The sequence below is a fragment of the Cebidichthys violaceus genome, unplaced genomic scaffold (assembly GCF_023349555.1).
Source record: "Cebidichthys violaceus isolate CVI_PGR_0920_01 unplaced genomic scaffold, fCebVio1.0.p SCAF_54, whole genome shotgun sequence".
NCBI lineage: Eukaryota > Metazoa > Chordata > Actinopteri > Perciformes > Stichaeidae > Cebidichthys > Cebidichthys violaceus.
The window spans coordinates 830,122-844,892 of record NW_027176750.1 but is presented as its reverse complement, the minus strand read 5'-3'; the positions used below and the strand labels follow the sequence as shown (position 1 = coordinate 844,892).

The window sequence follows — 14,771 nt, the reverse complement described above, 5'->3', positions numbered from 1 at the left end:
CTTGTTAAAAGGGCTAAATTCGATATTCAGAGCATATCTATTGCCTCCAAACTGCTCTCAACATAGCGATGGCTAGCGGATGACAATGCTAAGTATGCTAAGTGTGCTAAGTATGCTAAGTGTGCTAACGGCAGACAATGGCAACAGTGCTGACAGAACTAACGGAGCTAACAGGCTTTACCTCCTGGAACGACGGGGTTATCAGCAGCTAGCCGTTAGCCACATGCACACAACATGCACTAAAAGGCACTACGTCAAATGTAAATCAACTTTTACTGTCAGACACGTACACAGCATTGCACATTTAACTCATGCTAGTATTCGGAGAGCAGTGGGCAGATAATACTACACAGCGCCCGAGCAGCAGTTTGGGGGTCCAGTGCGGAGGGGAACTGGCACCTCTCCAGCTACCAGTCCACGTTCTGTACTTGGACTGAGCTACTGCCGCCCAGAGAACACAGAGAAGCTCGGATTACAACACACACACACACACACACACACACACACACACACACACACACACACACACACACAGAGGGTAGACAGGCAGACGTTACTCATAACGCTCTTGATATCGTATAGAGAATCTTGAAAGTCCTATTTTGCAGATATAACTTCAGAACATTTTGCAGCTTAGTAGACACTTTCATCTACAATGATTTCCTCATAATGTCAAATTAGTAACAGACGCAGTGTTACATAAAATCATCTACGATGTAGTCAAGCAGTAGAGCTGCTCAGACATTAATGTGACGTTGCTAGTTTGTTCTCTGCTCCGTGCAGTTTAAGACTGTAGATCAATACAGATATACTAGAACAATGATTGATGTCTACTTAATCCTGAACAGCTCACATTCTTCTATATCTAGCGTCACATTTAATGAAGATATTGCATGCAGTCATATCTACTTACATTCTTGGACAAACACAATAATTAGAACTCTTGAAAATTACAATTTTACAAAAAAAAATTGAATGCACGATATTCATTCTGAGCCACAACACAGTCCCCACAGTCAGTTTATCTATAGCTCACACACAACCACATAACTCGTTTGAGTGTTGTTGAGCTCAAACCCAGATCTTATAGGGGACTATGTCACGCATTTGATGCGTGCGTCAGTCCTGAAGGCCTTTCTGGCTCACTGAGGCGTGAACGTCCGAGTGTCGAGGAAGCATCAGAGATCATGTCTGCAGGCGCATGTTTTGATCTCTGAAATCATCCCTATCAAACAGATTACGGGCGGAAATACCTGACATGATGGCAGACAAAAGAGAATCGAGTATTGAGAGAGGACACACGGTGTGTGTGTGTACAGACTCAGGCTCGGATGTATGGGGGCTGAACTCCGGTGATGTTTTTGTTCTGAGGAGCTCAATGGACAGAGAACGGCACCGACAACTATTGTTATTATTACGGTTATTACCATGTTATATGGTTATAGTGCCCCATGAAGACCCAACTTTAAGTTCAGGGGCCTTTTTCGAAAACATCCGGTAAATTAATTTTCAATATTCAAATTTGGAAGTTATGCCGTGTTTCCACTACATGGTGCGACTCTGCCTGACGCGACTTACTTTGGTACCAGGTCCTATTTTCTGTTCTGTGTTTCCACTGCAGATATTACACCGTCAATTTAGACGGGATTCTCAACTGATGGTCGTAGCGGTGAGACGGCCGTGGCAAGATCTTCTGCGGGATACTCGCTAAATCATTTCAGCGATAAGCAAAACTGTCGAGAGAAATCGGGGTCGAGGTGTTTAAAAATGTGAGCTAGAGACGATAGCGTGGCTTTTTAAAAAATGGCGGGTTTGTGCAGGATGTCCCGCGTCGCGCTAGTGACGATTCCCTCCGACCAATCAGTGATCTGCAGTGTTTTAACTCCAACTTCTAGTATCGGTCCAGCTCCCGTGTAAACTTGACCGAGGTGGTACCAAGAATGGAGTGGTTCCAAATCCAAATTTAGCTCAAATTTTGACAGAATTGTCAGAAAATCTGCAAAAGAAATGTGAATGAATGTTTCCATCCACTGCTGTTGTGTTAATATTAGTATAATATACATAAACAGCTGGTGCAGCTAATTCTTCAGTCCGTGCCATTAGAGGACACAATGAGATGAGGTCATTAAAGGAGCTCCAGTCAAAGCTCAAACGATGGAGGAATGTGTGGGAAAACGTGATGGAAATATGACATTTCTGTTTGTTTGATGTATTAATGTGAGGAAGGTTACAGCTCTTTATGCTTCATGCATGTCATCATTGGTTTTAATCGATAGACCAACTTTTCCACTTCAGTCAAGCATACATTTTTTTGGGGGGGGGGAATACAGATTTTTCTGCTGTTTGCACTTTTTTTTATGCGCAAATTGAAAACGTGATGGAAACACAGCGACCGGCTGAATCAGTAGCTTTTATCAGCGGAGCTCCTCACTGGTGGTTGAGGTTGTTGGTTCAGCTGTGAATCACACCACGTTGCATTCTCGTTACAGGATTGTGAACGCAACAGAAACAATAATCTGGTAACTCAGTTGTAAATTTAAGTTGTGTGCTGGAATAATACAGCTCGGACCGCGAACAGACTGAACAGACTGAACAGACTGAACAGACTGAACAGACTGCTGAACTGAAGACATGCGGTCTGAACCCGCGCTGAAAGTCGTTAGCCATATGAACGGTGGTGCGTTCACTTACTGTTCTAAAGTCCATTTGAACAGAGATGCGTTCACTTAGTTTAAGAAAAGAAGTAAGAACTACTCAGTCAGCGAGTACACATTTTTTTAGCTAGACTGAACTAACGCAGTCGCCAGAGTGAAACGTTGGAATTGTACGTTTCTGCAAACAATATCTTGAATCTCAAGGTTTCTGAACGACGTTTTGTTCTTGCATTTGGAAACATAAATAACATGTATACAGTGCATTCTCTATCACATTCACGAATAAAGGAAAGCATATCAGTGCAAACCGATTTATCTGAACGTACGACAGCAAAAGAACATTATAAATCGTCCAAAAAGGTTCTGAAAATTCCTGCGCTGCATTATCCAAGTGTCTTGTATCCACTTATGGAAATCCATACACAACTAATTCTGCTAAACTATTGCCAAACAAAGTGTGTGTGGTAATCCAGAAATGCTTTGTTGAGCAATGGTTTTGTCTGGGATTTCAGCATTTCAGTGCCTCTCAATGGGTCTCAACTTGCCAACGGCTGAAGAACATCTGCTGCTCTGGTCTGCATGTTTCATAGTTTGTCCGTAAAGAAGCTGCTTTGTTGTCTCCTTGTGTATAATTCAGTGGGATTGTGGATGAGTTCAGTTCATAAAGTCTTCTCAGGTGCAGCAGTGTGTGGCTCTGGAGATGCCTTCAGGCTGTTAGAGATCAAAGATTTGTCTTTCATGTTATATATTTATTTAGTTTGAAGTCAAAAGTTACATTTTATTTCGTTTTGTTGAACTGTTTAAGCATTAGAATAAAAACATAATAAGTGATAGGCTATCAGTTGATTATTAGATTGATTGAATGAATCAAATGAACACAATAAAGTTGAATTAAGGGCCTTGTGGAGAGTAAAGAGTGCATTAAAGCTTTGACCATAAGGCAGATGTGATTGTTTAACAAACTGAATGAAGGGGATTTAAGCTTTACGTTTTGTTTTAACTGTTTCAACTGTGGCTGAACTTTAAATTCCCTTTAAGCTTTCCTGTTAAATTAGTAACAATGTCAGGATGTCGTGACCTCTGAACCCAAGCTTCCTTATTATTGGTTGTTTGAGATGTCTTTGTTTTGAAGTGGGGTTTTTCTTTTGCGTCTGCTACAAAATATCTTGATTTGGAAGTCTTTAAAAATACAATTACAAATTATGCATCTTTCAGTTCTTCATTCTTAAGAATATTTATACTATTTCCTCAACTGTTAATATAGAAATATATTTACCGTCTTCTGAGATCTCGCATGTTAACGGTGCACTTTGAAACTGGTTGGTTGTACTATATGCTGGAAGATAACTACTTCTTGAAGTCACACTTATTTTAGGCTTGAATTACAAGAAAAGCAACAGACAACGATTTCTCACTGAATATAAAACGTCATAAACTATGTAGATGGACTCTTCCTCAAGCTGCTAGCTTGACAGCTGTGAGTACTTAGAGTAGCCATGTTTGTTGTTTACGTTCATAATGATCGTTGTACTTTTCCTGCTTGTCTCTCAAGATCCTCGACCCGAGCTTTAACTTCAGACATTCTGTTGACTGAGGAGTTATTGCACACACGTCATGACTCATTTCACCCTGTCGTCGTTTATATTTTGACTTTTGCTTCTTTAACACTAATGGTCTGTATGAATATAGCGGTGCTTTGGGTATATTAGAGCCATGGGGGTTGTACATGCCTTTCCTCAGATGTAATCACCTGTATGAGGGCTGTTTGTCTGTCAGATCGGCTCTGGTTACAGCAGCTTGTTCACTTAATCACACACTGAACTAAACCACTGCATACTCAAATCATTATCATATCAAGATTCTCTGATGTAGAGTTTCAGTGAAGACAATCTGAAGTGGCAAAGGGCCTACACTTATCAAATAAATGTAGTGGAGGAAAAAGTACAATATTGGCTTCCGAAATAAAGTGGATGAAAAATAGAATAGTACCTCAAACATAACCCTAAATATACCTTATGTACAGTAATAAGTACTGTAACAATATCTGATTACTGGGAGCAGTAATGTCCTGAAGTCTAAAGTGGACAAATTCGATACAACGTGTTTATCAGTTAGCTCCAGAGGTGCTAGTAGCCAGGCTAGCTGTTTCCCCTCGTTTCCAGTCTTTATGCTAAGCTAAGCTAAGTATCTGCCAATTGTATGATTTAATATTCACCGTACAGACATAGTGATGTCAAATCTTCCCATCTGTTTTTGGGTATAAGACTGAGTTCACTTAAAAACCTGACAGCACCTCGACCACCTGCTGCTGTTTGATTAGCTGATAGAGATTTGACAGAAACTTTTCGTTAATGTCGGCAACATTACAGACATGTTTTTGTGCAGTCTGTGATTTGAACATTAAGACATTTATTGTGTAAAAAGGAAGTAAAATTCAGCTTCAGCACACAGCAGTCAGTGAGAGTCAATCAGCTTTGTGACATCTACATCCTGTCCAGTCCTCAGCTGGTCCGTCCTGGAGGGGTTTAACAGGAGAGCGCCGTGTGTGTGTGTGTGTGCGTGTGTGTGTGTGTGTGTGTGTGTGTGTGTGTGTGTGTGTGTGTGTGTGTGTGTGTGCGGGCTGCTGACAGAGTGTAAAACTATGTTCCTGCAGGGGACAGGGACGGTCCAAACGCTCAATCACCATCACTTATCAGTCCTGCAGGGCTCAACATGTCGTAACTGTCAAAAAGAAACCACACAACTCCGGTCTGCTGAGTCACATGTCCAGCTTTCTACAGCTTCTACAAACAATCCTAGTCCTCTGATATGTTCCTGCAGTGGTACAATAACTCAGTGCATTGCCTCAAGTACTGTACTGCAAATTTGAGGTACTTTCAGTTTACTTGAGTACCTCCATTGTACTTTTCACTTCTAGTCCACTATCTCAGAGGGAAACGTCGTACTTTTTCTCCACTACATTTATTTGACAGCTTAAGATATTTTGTAGATTCAGATTATGAATACAAAATATCATCAACTAATACGTTATGATGCATTGTCACAGGTTAAGCTATCCATCAGTATGACGTCATTACAAATAGCTCCTGCTGCAACATTAAAGTGATGAACACATTAATAGTTATAATACGATAATATATATTATTCTGAAATAAGATATTCTGTACTTTGGGGAACAAATTAAATCATGTTAAAAGAAAATAACATGTATATATATATATATATATATATATATATATATATATATATATATATATATATATATATATATATATATATATATATATACATAAATTCAACTTATTTTGATGCAAATACTTTTGTTCTTTTACTGAACTAAGGTTTTGAATAGAGAGTATTTCTACACTGTGGTATTATTACTTTTATTTAAGTAAAAGATTACTAAAAGTACTTCTTCCACCACTGTGTTTTTGTGATGTGTGATATGTTACACTGTATCTATGCTTTTTACACAGCCCAGTAGTTGTCCGTAGAAATAACAGTTATTTTTTATTATTCTGCACTTTTATGATTTATGTCAACGTTCAACGCAGGAAGTAGTCCTTCACACAAAGGTTTATGTTATTCTAACTGGTTTTAAGTAACTTTAATTTCTGCAAAACAGACAAAAAAAGACTTAACAAATAGCCAACAATAAATTATTATTAAATTACTATATTTTTACACTTTATCATAGCAGTACCTTTCAGTGTTCTCAACAATATCGCTGATATTATCAGGCGACAGACTCGACATGCCATCATCAGAATATTAATTAACCATAATATTCATAAGCAATCTATTGTTTAAGTCCTTTATCAAGACAAAATACCAAAAATCCACTGGTTCCATGTATTTGTACATCATTGTAAGGTCAATATATTTTGGTCTGACAAAACAAAACATTTGAATCTGTTACTTTGGGCTCTTAATTAGTCTTCATTCAGTAAGTGTCTGTAGAAGACTGTTGACTGTTAAATATGGATCTACAGATGAAGAGATGAAGGATCCATAAAGCACCACAAAGATAGCATGAAGTAGCATAAAGCATTATAATGGTGCCATGAAAACACCTTGGTGATGCCATGAAGCAACATGATGATGTTGTGAATGTCGGCACCAGACGGTCCAATCATGAGCCGCCGCTAGTCTTTACTGTACAGATATTAAGTTAGGCTAGATCTTTTGGAAGCGTGAAGTGTGAGTTTGACTGGTTTGGTTCCAGTCTGTGGTGGGTGTGACATCACTCAGGCACAAAATGACATCACTACGCACCCTCCCCCTCCTCTTAGCCCCGCCCCTCTGGGCCGTCCCTGCTGCCAAAGCAAGCTAGCTGACTGAATGGCTTCGCTGACCTAAATTCTCCCAGAGCGACTCCTCTTAAAGCTACAGAGACGCAGAGACAGACTGAGACACTGAGACAGATCCAGACTGAGACAGAGAGACAGACAGGTAGGCAAGCAGAGACACAGACAGAGAGACAAACAGGTAGACAAGCAGAGACACAGACTGAGACAGAGAGACAGACAGGTAGACAAGCAGAGACACAGACTGAGACAGAGAGACAGATCCAGACTGAGACAGAGAGACAGATCCAGTCTGAGACAGAGAGACAGACAGGAAGACAAGCAGAGACACAGACAGAGACAGAGAGACAGATCCAGACTGAGACACTGAGACAGACAGGTAGACAAGCAGAGACACAGACTGAGACACTGAGACAGATCCAGACTGAGACAGAGAGACAGACAGGTAGACAAGCAGAGACACAGACTGAGACAGAGATAGACAAGGACAGATGAGACAGTGACTGACTCAGACAGAAGCTGTGACAGACAAATACAGACTGACAGAGACTGAGAGACAGACAAATGGACAAGCAGAGACAGAATCAGAGACAGAGATAAGAACACAGACAGAAATGGACAAAGACAAACAAGACAGCGGCAGACAGAGACAGAGATAGAAGCTGTAACAAGATAGACTGAGACTCAGAGACAGACAGATAGACAAGCGGATCATTTAAACACTTCTCTGCGTTTTTTTATCTCCATTATTATTCATAATTATATTCTATTTTTTATAACTTTTTGGGCCGTTTTATGAAACATAAATTATTGTCTGAGAAGATCAGTAATTTTTTTTCTAAATTATTGATCTTGATTTATTTATTCATTATACTGTAGAGTCTATTTTCGTTTGTTTTTCTGTTATTATTTTGTATTTCTTCTCCATTATAATGTAATGATTCATTTTATTTGAAATGTATAAATACAGTCTTTAAACTGTAAGGTTTTTAAGGATGATAAAAAATATGAACAGACTTACAAATAACTATTGAATTGACCCTATAGGAACATTAATGTCTTTATTGTAACGCCACTATATTTAGCACCATAAAAGGACTTAAATGTGTATTATAATGGTTCGAGCTTAATTATGGTCAAAGACCTTTACAACACCGTAAAGTATGAAATGTTATCTCACTGAGAACTGAAACAGCCTCATAATAACTAAAGATTATGACAGAGAGCTGCACACAGTGATTGAATAATGATAGTCATGTTTACCACAAGTTGAGGGGATAGTCTTATATTTCATATAGCTGCAACAATAAATAAAAAATAATGTTGTTGTGGAATTTTAGTTACATTTCATGTACAAACTACTAGTGCTGTGCTATTGAATAACACATTTACAAACTAATATAAGCAAACTTTGGCCTGTTTTGCTGTCTAGGCCGGTACGGCTGGATGCTGCTGGATGAACACACGTGGATCATGTGACGTAACACACTGCTCTCAAACTGTGTGTGAAACTCCTCACTGAGTGAACCTCAGACTTTACAGAAGTGAAATCAGAAAACAGATCAATTAACCTCAAACTCATCAAGTAATCAAGACTGAAGCAAACTGAAGATTAATAGTCAAACTGCTGCATGATGAGGCCTCTGAATAAATAATATAATGTAATATAAATGTGACAGTTCACACTGCTAAACAGACGTCATAATATCCACTGAAAAATACAGATTGATAAAAACATAATACTGAATAGTCTGACTCCTTGTCCTTCTCCCAAAAACATATATTTCAATCGTTCCCCTCCAAAGGTGTGTATTAAGTATTGAGGTAAACTAAAAAAAAAACTCAGTAAAAAGTAACAAAGATACTTGTGAACCTTTCAACAAATACCCAAAATAACCCTGAAAATATATATAAATCATGTAAGTAATCCTAAAAATTAAATCTAGTGAAAATAAAAAAGTCTGAAAAATGTCATGATGCAACTAAACGTCTCTTATATTCTGTTCAAAAACCAATCAAGGTTTTTTTTAAGTAAATCGCACCAAAAGAAATACTAAAATATTTTACCGGCACTGAAAGTTTTTTTTAAAAAGTCCTGTGTAATAAAAGTCACCCATAATAAAGTCACGTGGCAAGTAATTCAAATAAAATTGAATGAACAGGTCAGTTAAGCATCTACCAAAAAACTCAAACAATAAACAAACAATAAACAATACACTCAAATGTTTAAAACTGCCAAAACAGTCGGTTCTGTAATTAAAGAAAAATAAAAAGTGAGATTCTCAAAAGAAAGTAAATATCAGGATTTTCAATAACATTTTCCAAGAGCGTGAGGTTCTACGTTCCTCTGCACATCATCAGGCAGAAACTCTGCTTCGGGTTATTTCATCCTTTTTAATCAAGTTTAGTTTCTCTGAAAAACAAACAAAGAGACGGACAGCAACGGAAACAGACAGTACAGACTTCATACAAGTGAACGCTAACAACAAAAGTGCAACAAAAAGAAAAAAAAATGAAGAAAAAGTAAACATTTTTATTTTTTTTAAACCAAAATGGAAAACAGTGATGTGGTGCGAATTTAAAAAAAAAAAACAACCTGCTGTCAATTAATACTGTTTCTTCTTCTGCAATATTTTAACACTATAATTCAATATTTTAATAGGAAACTTTTAGTGCTTTTTATTTTGCCAATAAAAAAATCTTGTTTTTCTAGTGTTTACCAACATGTTAATATCTCTCTCTCTCTCTCTCTCTCTCTCTCTCTCTCTCTATCTCTCTCTCTCGCTCTCTCTCTGTGTGTGTGTGTGTGTGTGTGTGTGTGTCTGTGTGTGTGTGTGTGTGTGTGTGTGTGTGTGTGTGTGTGTGTGTGTGTGTGTGTCAAGGTCAGCCTCTGTTTGGGCTTCAGGAGGCTTTTATTTTGGTCAGAGGTTACATAAGTTTGTTTCTGACTTGCTCTGTAAAACGTAATAATTAAAACATGGGGAGAAAGCAGCTTCTGGTTTGCTGTCTGCATGCTCAGCGGTTTAAAACATATCAACAGAAACATTACACACAGATTCATTTTCAAAAACTCAAATTGAAATCAATCAATTAAAATTAAATCCAACATGCGGGTTGTTTACAGTCAAAAGATTATATTTATTTTTGCAATTAAAGGCCCCAAACTGATGGTGATTTAGATAATAATCAATATATTGAACAGTGCAGTTTAATATTATCAACAGCAGCGACCGGCGGATTTTAGCCTAACTTAAACCACAATTGTTTTTTTTAAATATCTGTATTTCCTTTTAAATGTAATAATTCACATAATAATGTCACTTTTTCACATTTCTGCAATTTTAACTTTTTATATCATTGACATTTTATTGATAAACAGGCATCACATCAGCCATAAACGACCGTTTTTATGAATCAACCTTTATCTGCAGCCTCATTTTCTCTACTGGACCTTTTTTTTCTTTTTTCTTTATTTTTTGCAAAGGCAACATTTATTTGATCCTGATTATTTTTCAGAGCTCAGACGGCACTGACCTGAGATCTGAGGACAGACCGATCAATACCACAGTGATCAATACTTTGATAGTCAAAACGCTGCTCACTCTCTGTGCTTATTATAAAAAGAATAGCATGAGCATTAGGATATTTTTTATAATGCAGTCACAAGGTTCTGTGCAATTTTCTTTGTAAACAGTCAGGAAGAGATCTATTTTTTATTTATTTATTTTATCAAATGTGGGCTATAATGCTGATCAGGAAAACAACTGTAAAAATTAAAATAAGTTCAGTTATTATTATTTCACTAGTTTGTGTCATGTGATTCATGTAATTAAATACTGACTAACTTGCACCAAATATTAATTGCAAAATAATTATCTATTGAGGAATAAAATAATTGTTATTAGTTTGAGCCTCAAAAAAAAGAGAAAATTAAATTCACATAACCAGTAACTTCCAAATTAACTCGGCTGTGGTGAAAAGACATCCGGGTGCTCTTTTGTAAAGTAAATTAATATCTTTTTATTTAATTTTTATGTTAATTTCTGAGCTATAAATAACAAGAGCAGACTCTTTATGAATCCTGCAACATGTTGGAATAAGGTTACAAATATTGAGCTTAAATAATGAATGAAACCAAAATGTTGTTTTCAGTTTTCAATCTACAACACCTTGTTGTCTTTTCACTAAAACCTGGGTATCACTAATATCGGCACATGAAACATGAGTATCGGTATCAGATTGTCAATGCTGAGGTCAGCTGATGCACGTTTTTAGGATGCCATTGAAGCTGGTGTGCTCTTGGTTGCATAATATCGGCCTATCACTGCAGCTTGGCTGAAAACCTCGTATCTCCCAGTGTGGTGAAGTTCAGAGACTCATTTCTCGCATCCTCAGTTTCATAAAACCCTCAAAATAATCCCCCCCCCCCCCCCCCAAAAAAAAATGCACTTTCATCCAATTCCATTGAAATTAAATTAAGCTAAAAACTGTCTCGATGACAACTGAGCCATGAGGAAGGCCATGAGATGTGTTGAAAGCTCTGGTGAAGTGGAGATTCTTTTTGTCAAGCTACTATTTCCAAGGTCAACAATGAATCATCATGCTCATTCAAATGATGTGTTTTTCTTAATTCTTAGTTTCCAGCAAAAACATTTTCAAGCTTTTCGCCTGACACCAGCTGTGTGTGTGTGTGTGTGTGTGTGTGTGTGTGTGTGTGTGTGTGTGTGTGTGTGTGTGTGTGTGTGTGTGTGTGTGTGTGTGTGTGTGTGTGTGTGTGTGTGTGTGTGTGTGTGTGTATTAGGAGCCAGAAAACTGCAGAAAAACTGTGCAGAGGCGTCCAACGGTCACTTTAAATTTTTCCCCGGAAATAGGAGCAAGTCAGCTGGTTGTTCAAAATGGAATGGAGCTAAAGTGTTGTTGTTTTTTTATTAATGAAATAGTTTGTACGGCGGCCATGAGCGCACATGCGCAGGAGGTTTTACGCTCGTACTGGCCTGTGCTGACACACACACACACACACACACACACACACACACACAGGCCTAATCAAACCAAAAATCAACTGAAGTGAAGAGGACAATCTGGGATTTGATGATGAACAGAAAACATACATAAACTTGTGTTACAGCTGCGTTGTTTTGCATAATTTTACATATGAAGAGTTTTATTCCAAAAACAATTATATCCATGTATTTATTGATTTACTTAAAGCGGTGGGTCAAGTCCAAAAATAAATGCCTAGCACTGAAAGGCAGCAGTACGGATGTTAGCTTAGCTACAGTTCTGTCATATTGGAGAAAGTTTGTTTTATTTTTTGGATATCATTATTTTGGAAGGAAACTCTTCACATAGAGCAGTTTTTTTGATGTGATTATTGTTATTATTATTAGGCCTGTCCGGGGTCAAACCTGAGTAGAGATATGATTTGTAGGCTTATGTTTCCTCTCAAAACCCCTGATTGTTTCTGCTGATTTTAAGGCTATTATTATTCATTATTTACTTATTCAAACGTTTTTCCACCCAAAAAAAAAAGACAAATTAAAAAGTTTTGATTGTCTTTTTTGTCATTGATTGTCACAAAATGCATAAATAATTATTAACCCTGTATGTCTCCTTTCACTCCATCCCTCCCCCTTTTCCTCAATACTGATAAGTATACACTGACAAATAGAATTTAAATACATTGTACAATAAATACAAAACATAAATAAAAGACTCAAAGAAAGTACTGAAAATCTTTGTACAAGATATAAATAGCTGGAAATATACTTAAAGCGTTACCTTTGGCAAGTCTAGTTTACAGTTGTACAACCCGCGGGTAACAAAAGTTTGTCCCTTTTTCAAACAATTGCGAAAAAAATCCTTAAAAATAAACCCGTTGCTCTTCGGGGCGGAATATGGCCAAAAAAGGTTCACTTCATATATATTTGTTTGCGTTCAATAATTGATATTTACCATTTATTATTTGCCCTTAACGTGACGTCTTTTGTGCGTCCTCGTCCCGGTGCCATCCACTGCGAAGTGATGGTGATGCGGGAGGAGGGGGGGGGGGGGGGGGGGGGGGGAGTTCAGTTTAGGAAAGCGTTAGAAGTCACCCTCTTTTGATGGGACAGCATCCCGGGGAACCCCGCGGACATGCCCGGGGAGAAGGCCGGTAGGGAGCTATTTCTGAGGGAGTCCGAAAGCAGGGACTGCGAGGAGCTGCTGGTCGCCAAGCCGCCAAAACCCGATGCGCTCTGCTGGAGATGCGACGGGTGAGGAGGCGGTCCTCCTCCCGGCTGCCCCGGGGCCGCAGCATGCTGGGTCCCTGAGACAAAATACCCGGCAGACTGTCCGGAGAGCAGCCCGACCGGCGACGTGCTCATCCCGTAACTGTTCGTCAAGCCCAGCGCCCCGGCGGCCGACCCGCCGAGGATGGAGCGCCCCAGGTCCCCGTTGCTCAGCTGCTCCACTGCAGGCAGCAGCGAACCGTAGCCGGCAGCCTGGTTCAAAAACCCGGGTGAGGATCCGTTGTAGTGCGGGTGGTGGTGGTGGTGATGGTGCAGGGAGAGAAAAGGAGATATCTGCCAGTAGAGCGGGTTGTTCGCCCGCTCGTTAATCCCCAAGCCGAGAGGAGCGAAGCGCAGCCCGCGCTTCATCGCCAGCTTGCCCCGGGAGGTGGCGGAGCGTCTGCGGAGCTTCCCAGTTGTCCCTCCGATGAAAACATCATCGCTGCTCGGGTCCAGCATCCAGTAGTTCCCCTTCCCCGGGTCGTCGTAGTGCCGGGGCACCTTCACGAAGCACTTATTGAGGCTCAGGTTGTGCCGGATGGAGTTCTGCCAGCCCTGCTTGTGCTCCCGGTAATACGGGAAGTTTTTCATGATGAACTCATAGATGCCGTTCAGCGTGAGCCGCTTCTCGGGGCTCTGCCGGATGGCCATCATGATCAGGGCGTTGTAACTGAACGGAGGCTTGTCATATTTCCCGTTTTTCCCGCTATTATTGCCGTTAGTATTCTGCTCCGGTGTGGCCTTGGCGCCGTCCCCTCCGCCGCCTCCCCCTCCGCCCTCCTCCTCCTCTTCCCCCTGCTCCTCCTTGGCCGGCTTCTCCGGGTCCAAAGCCGCAGCCGTGGAGTCCACCTCCGGTGGGTCCAGCGACTTCTCAGAGTCGGAGCCCGGGGTAGGAGAGAAGGTCCCGGGGATGCCAACGACCGCGGCGGCGGCGGCGGCGGCAGCAACGACGGGGTCCGGTCTGTCGCACTTAGAGGGAAGCAGGAGGCTCTTGATACTGAAGGAGGAGGACCGGTGGACGGTCGGCGGGTCTTTTACATCCTCCATGCCCGGTGGCGGGTCTCCCAAAAACGAGGAATAAATAATAATAATAAAAAAAATAACAACAACTCCAAGCTCGTCCACCTCCGCTATCCGGGCTGGAAACGAAAGAGAGACAGAGAGGAGAGAGAAAGGAGGGTCAGGATGAGAGATGCATGGATGGAGGAGTGGAGAGAGAGAATAGAGACAGACAGAGAGCGAGAGCGAAAGAGAGAGAGAGAGAGAGAGAGAGAGAGAGAGAGAGAGAGCGTGGCTTGAATGTAGAGAAATTAGTAATTAAGGAGGTTCCGACTCGCGGCTACATCACGGAGAGGCGGAGCTTCTCCAACTTGCTGATTTTGTCAACAAATCCTCTTTTCTGCTTCTTCCTCTCCGTCCTTCCGTCTCCAAAGTGAGACTCTGTCGACCTTTAATGTCTCTAACAACGCGAACCCGTCATTTGTATCTGCTCTCTTTAATCTGTCTCTTTCGGTATTTACGCGCGTGCACCTCACCCTAAA

The 14,771-nt window shown here is 40.2% G+C and overlaps 2 protein-coding genes across 2 annotated transcripts in view; one reads left to right on the top strand and one right to left on the bottom strand.

The window, feature by feature from the left end:
* The window catches only part of LOC137888497 (acylphosphatase-2-like), an 84,429-nt gene that overhangs the window by 39,491 nt on the left and 30,167 nt on the right, over nucleotides 1–14,771 (top strand). The window lies entirely within an intron of this gene.
* Nucleotides 13,030–14,277, bottom strand: LOC137888481 (forkhead box protein G1-like). Its single transcript, XM_068731884.1, has one exon. It carries the CDS (start codon nucleotides 14,275–14,277, stop codon nucleotides 13,030–13,032), a length of 1,248 nt encoding a protein of 415 aa, XP_068587985.1.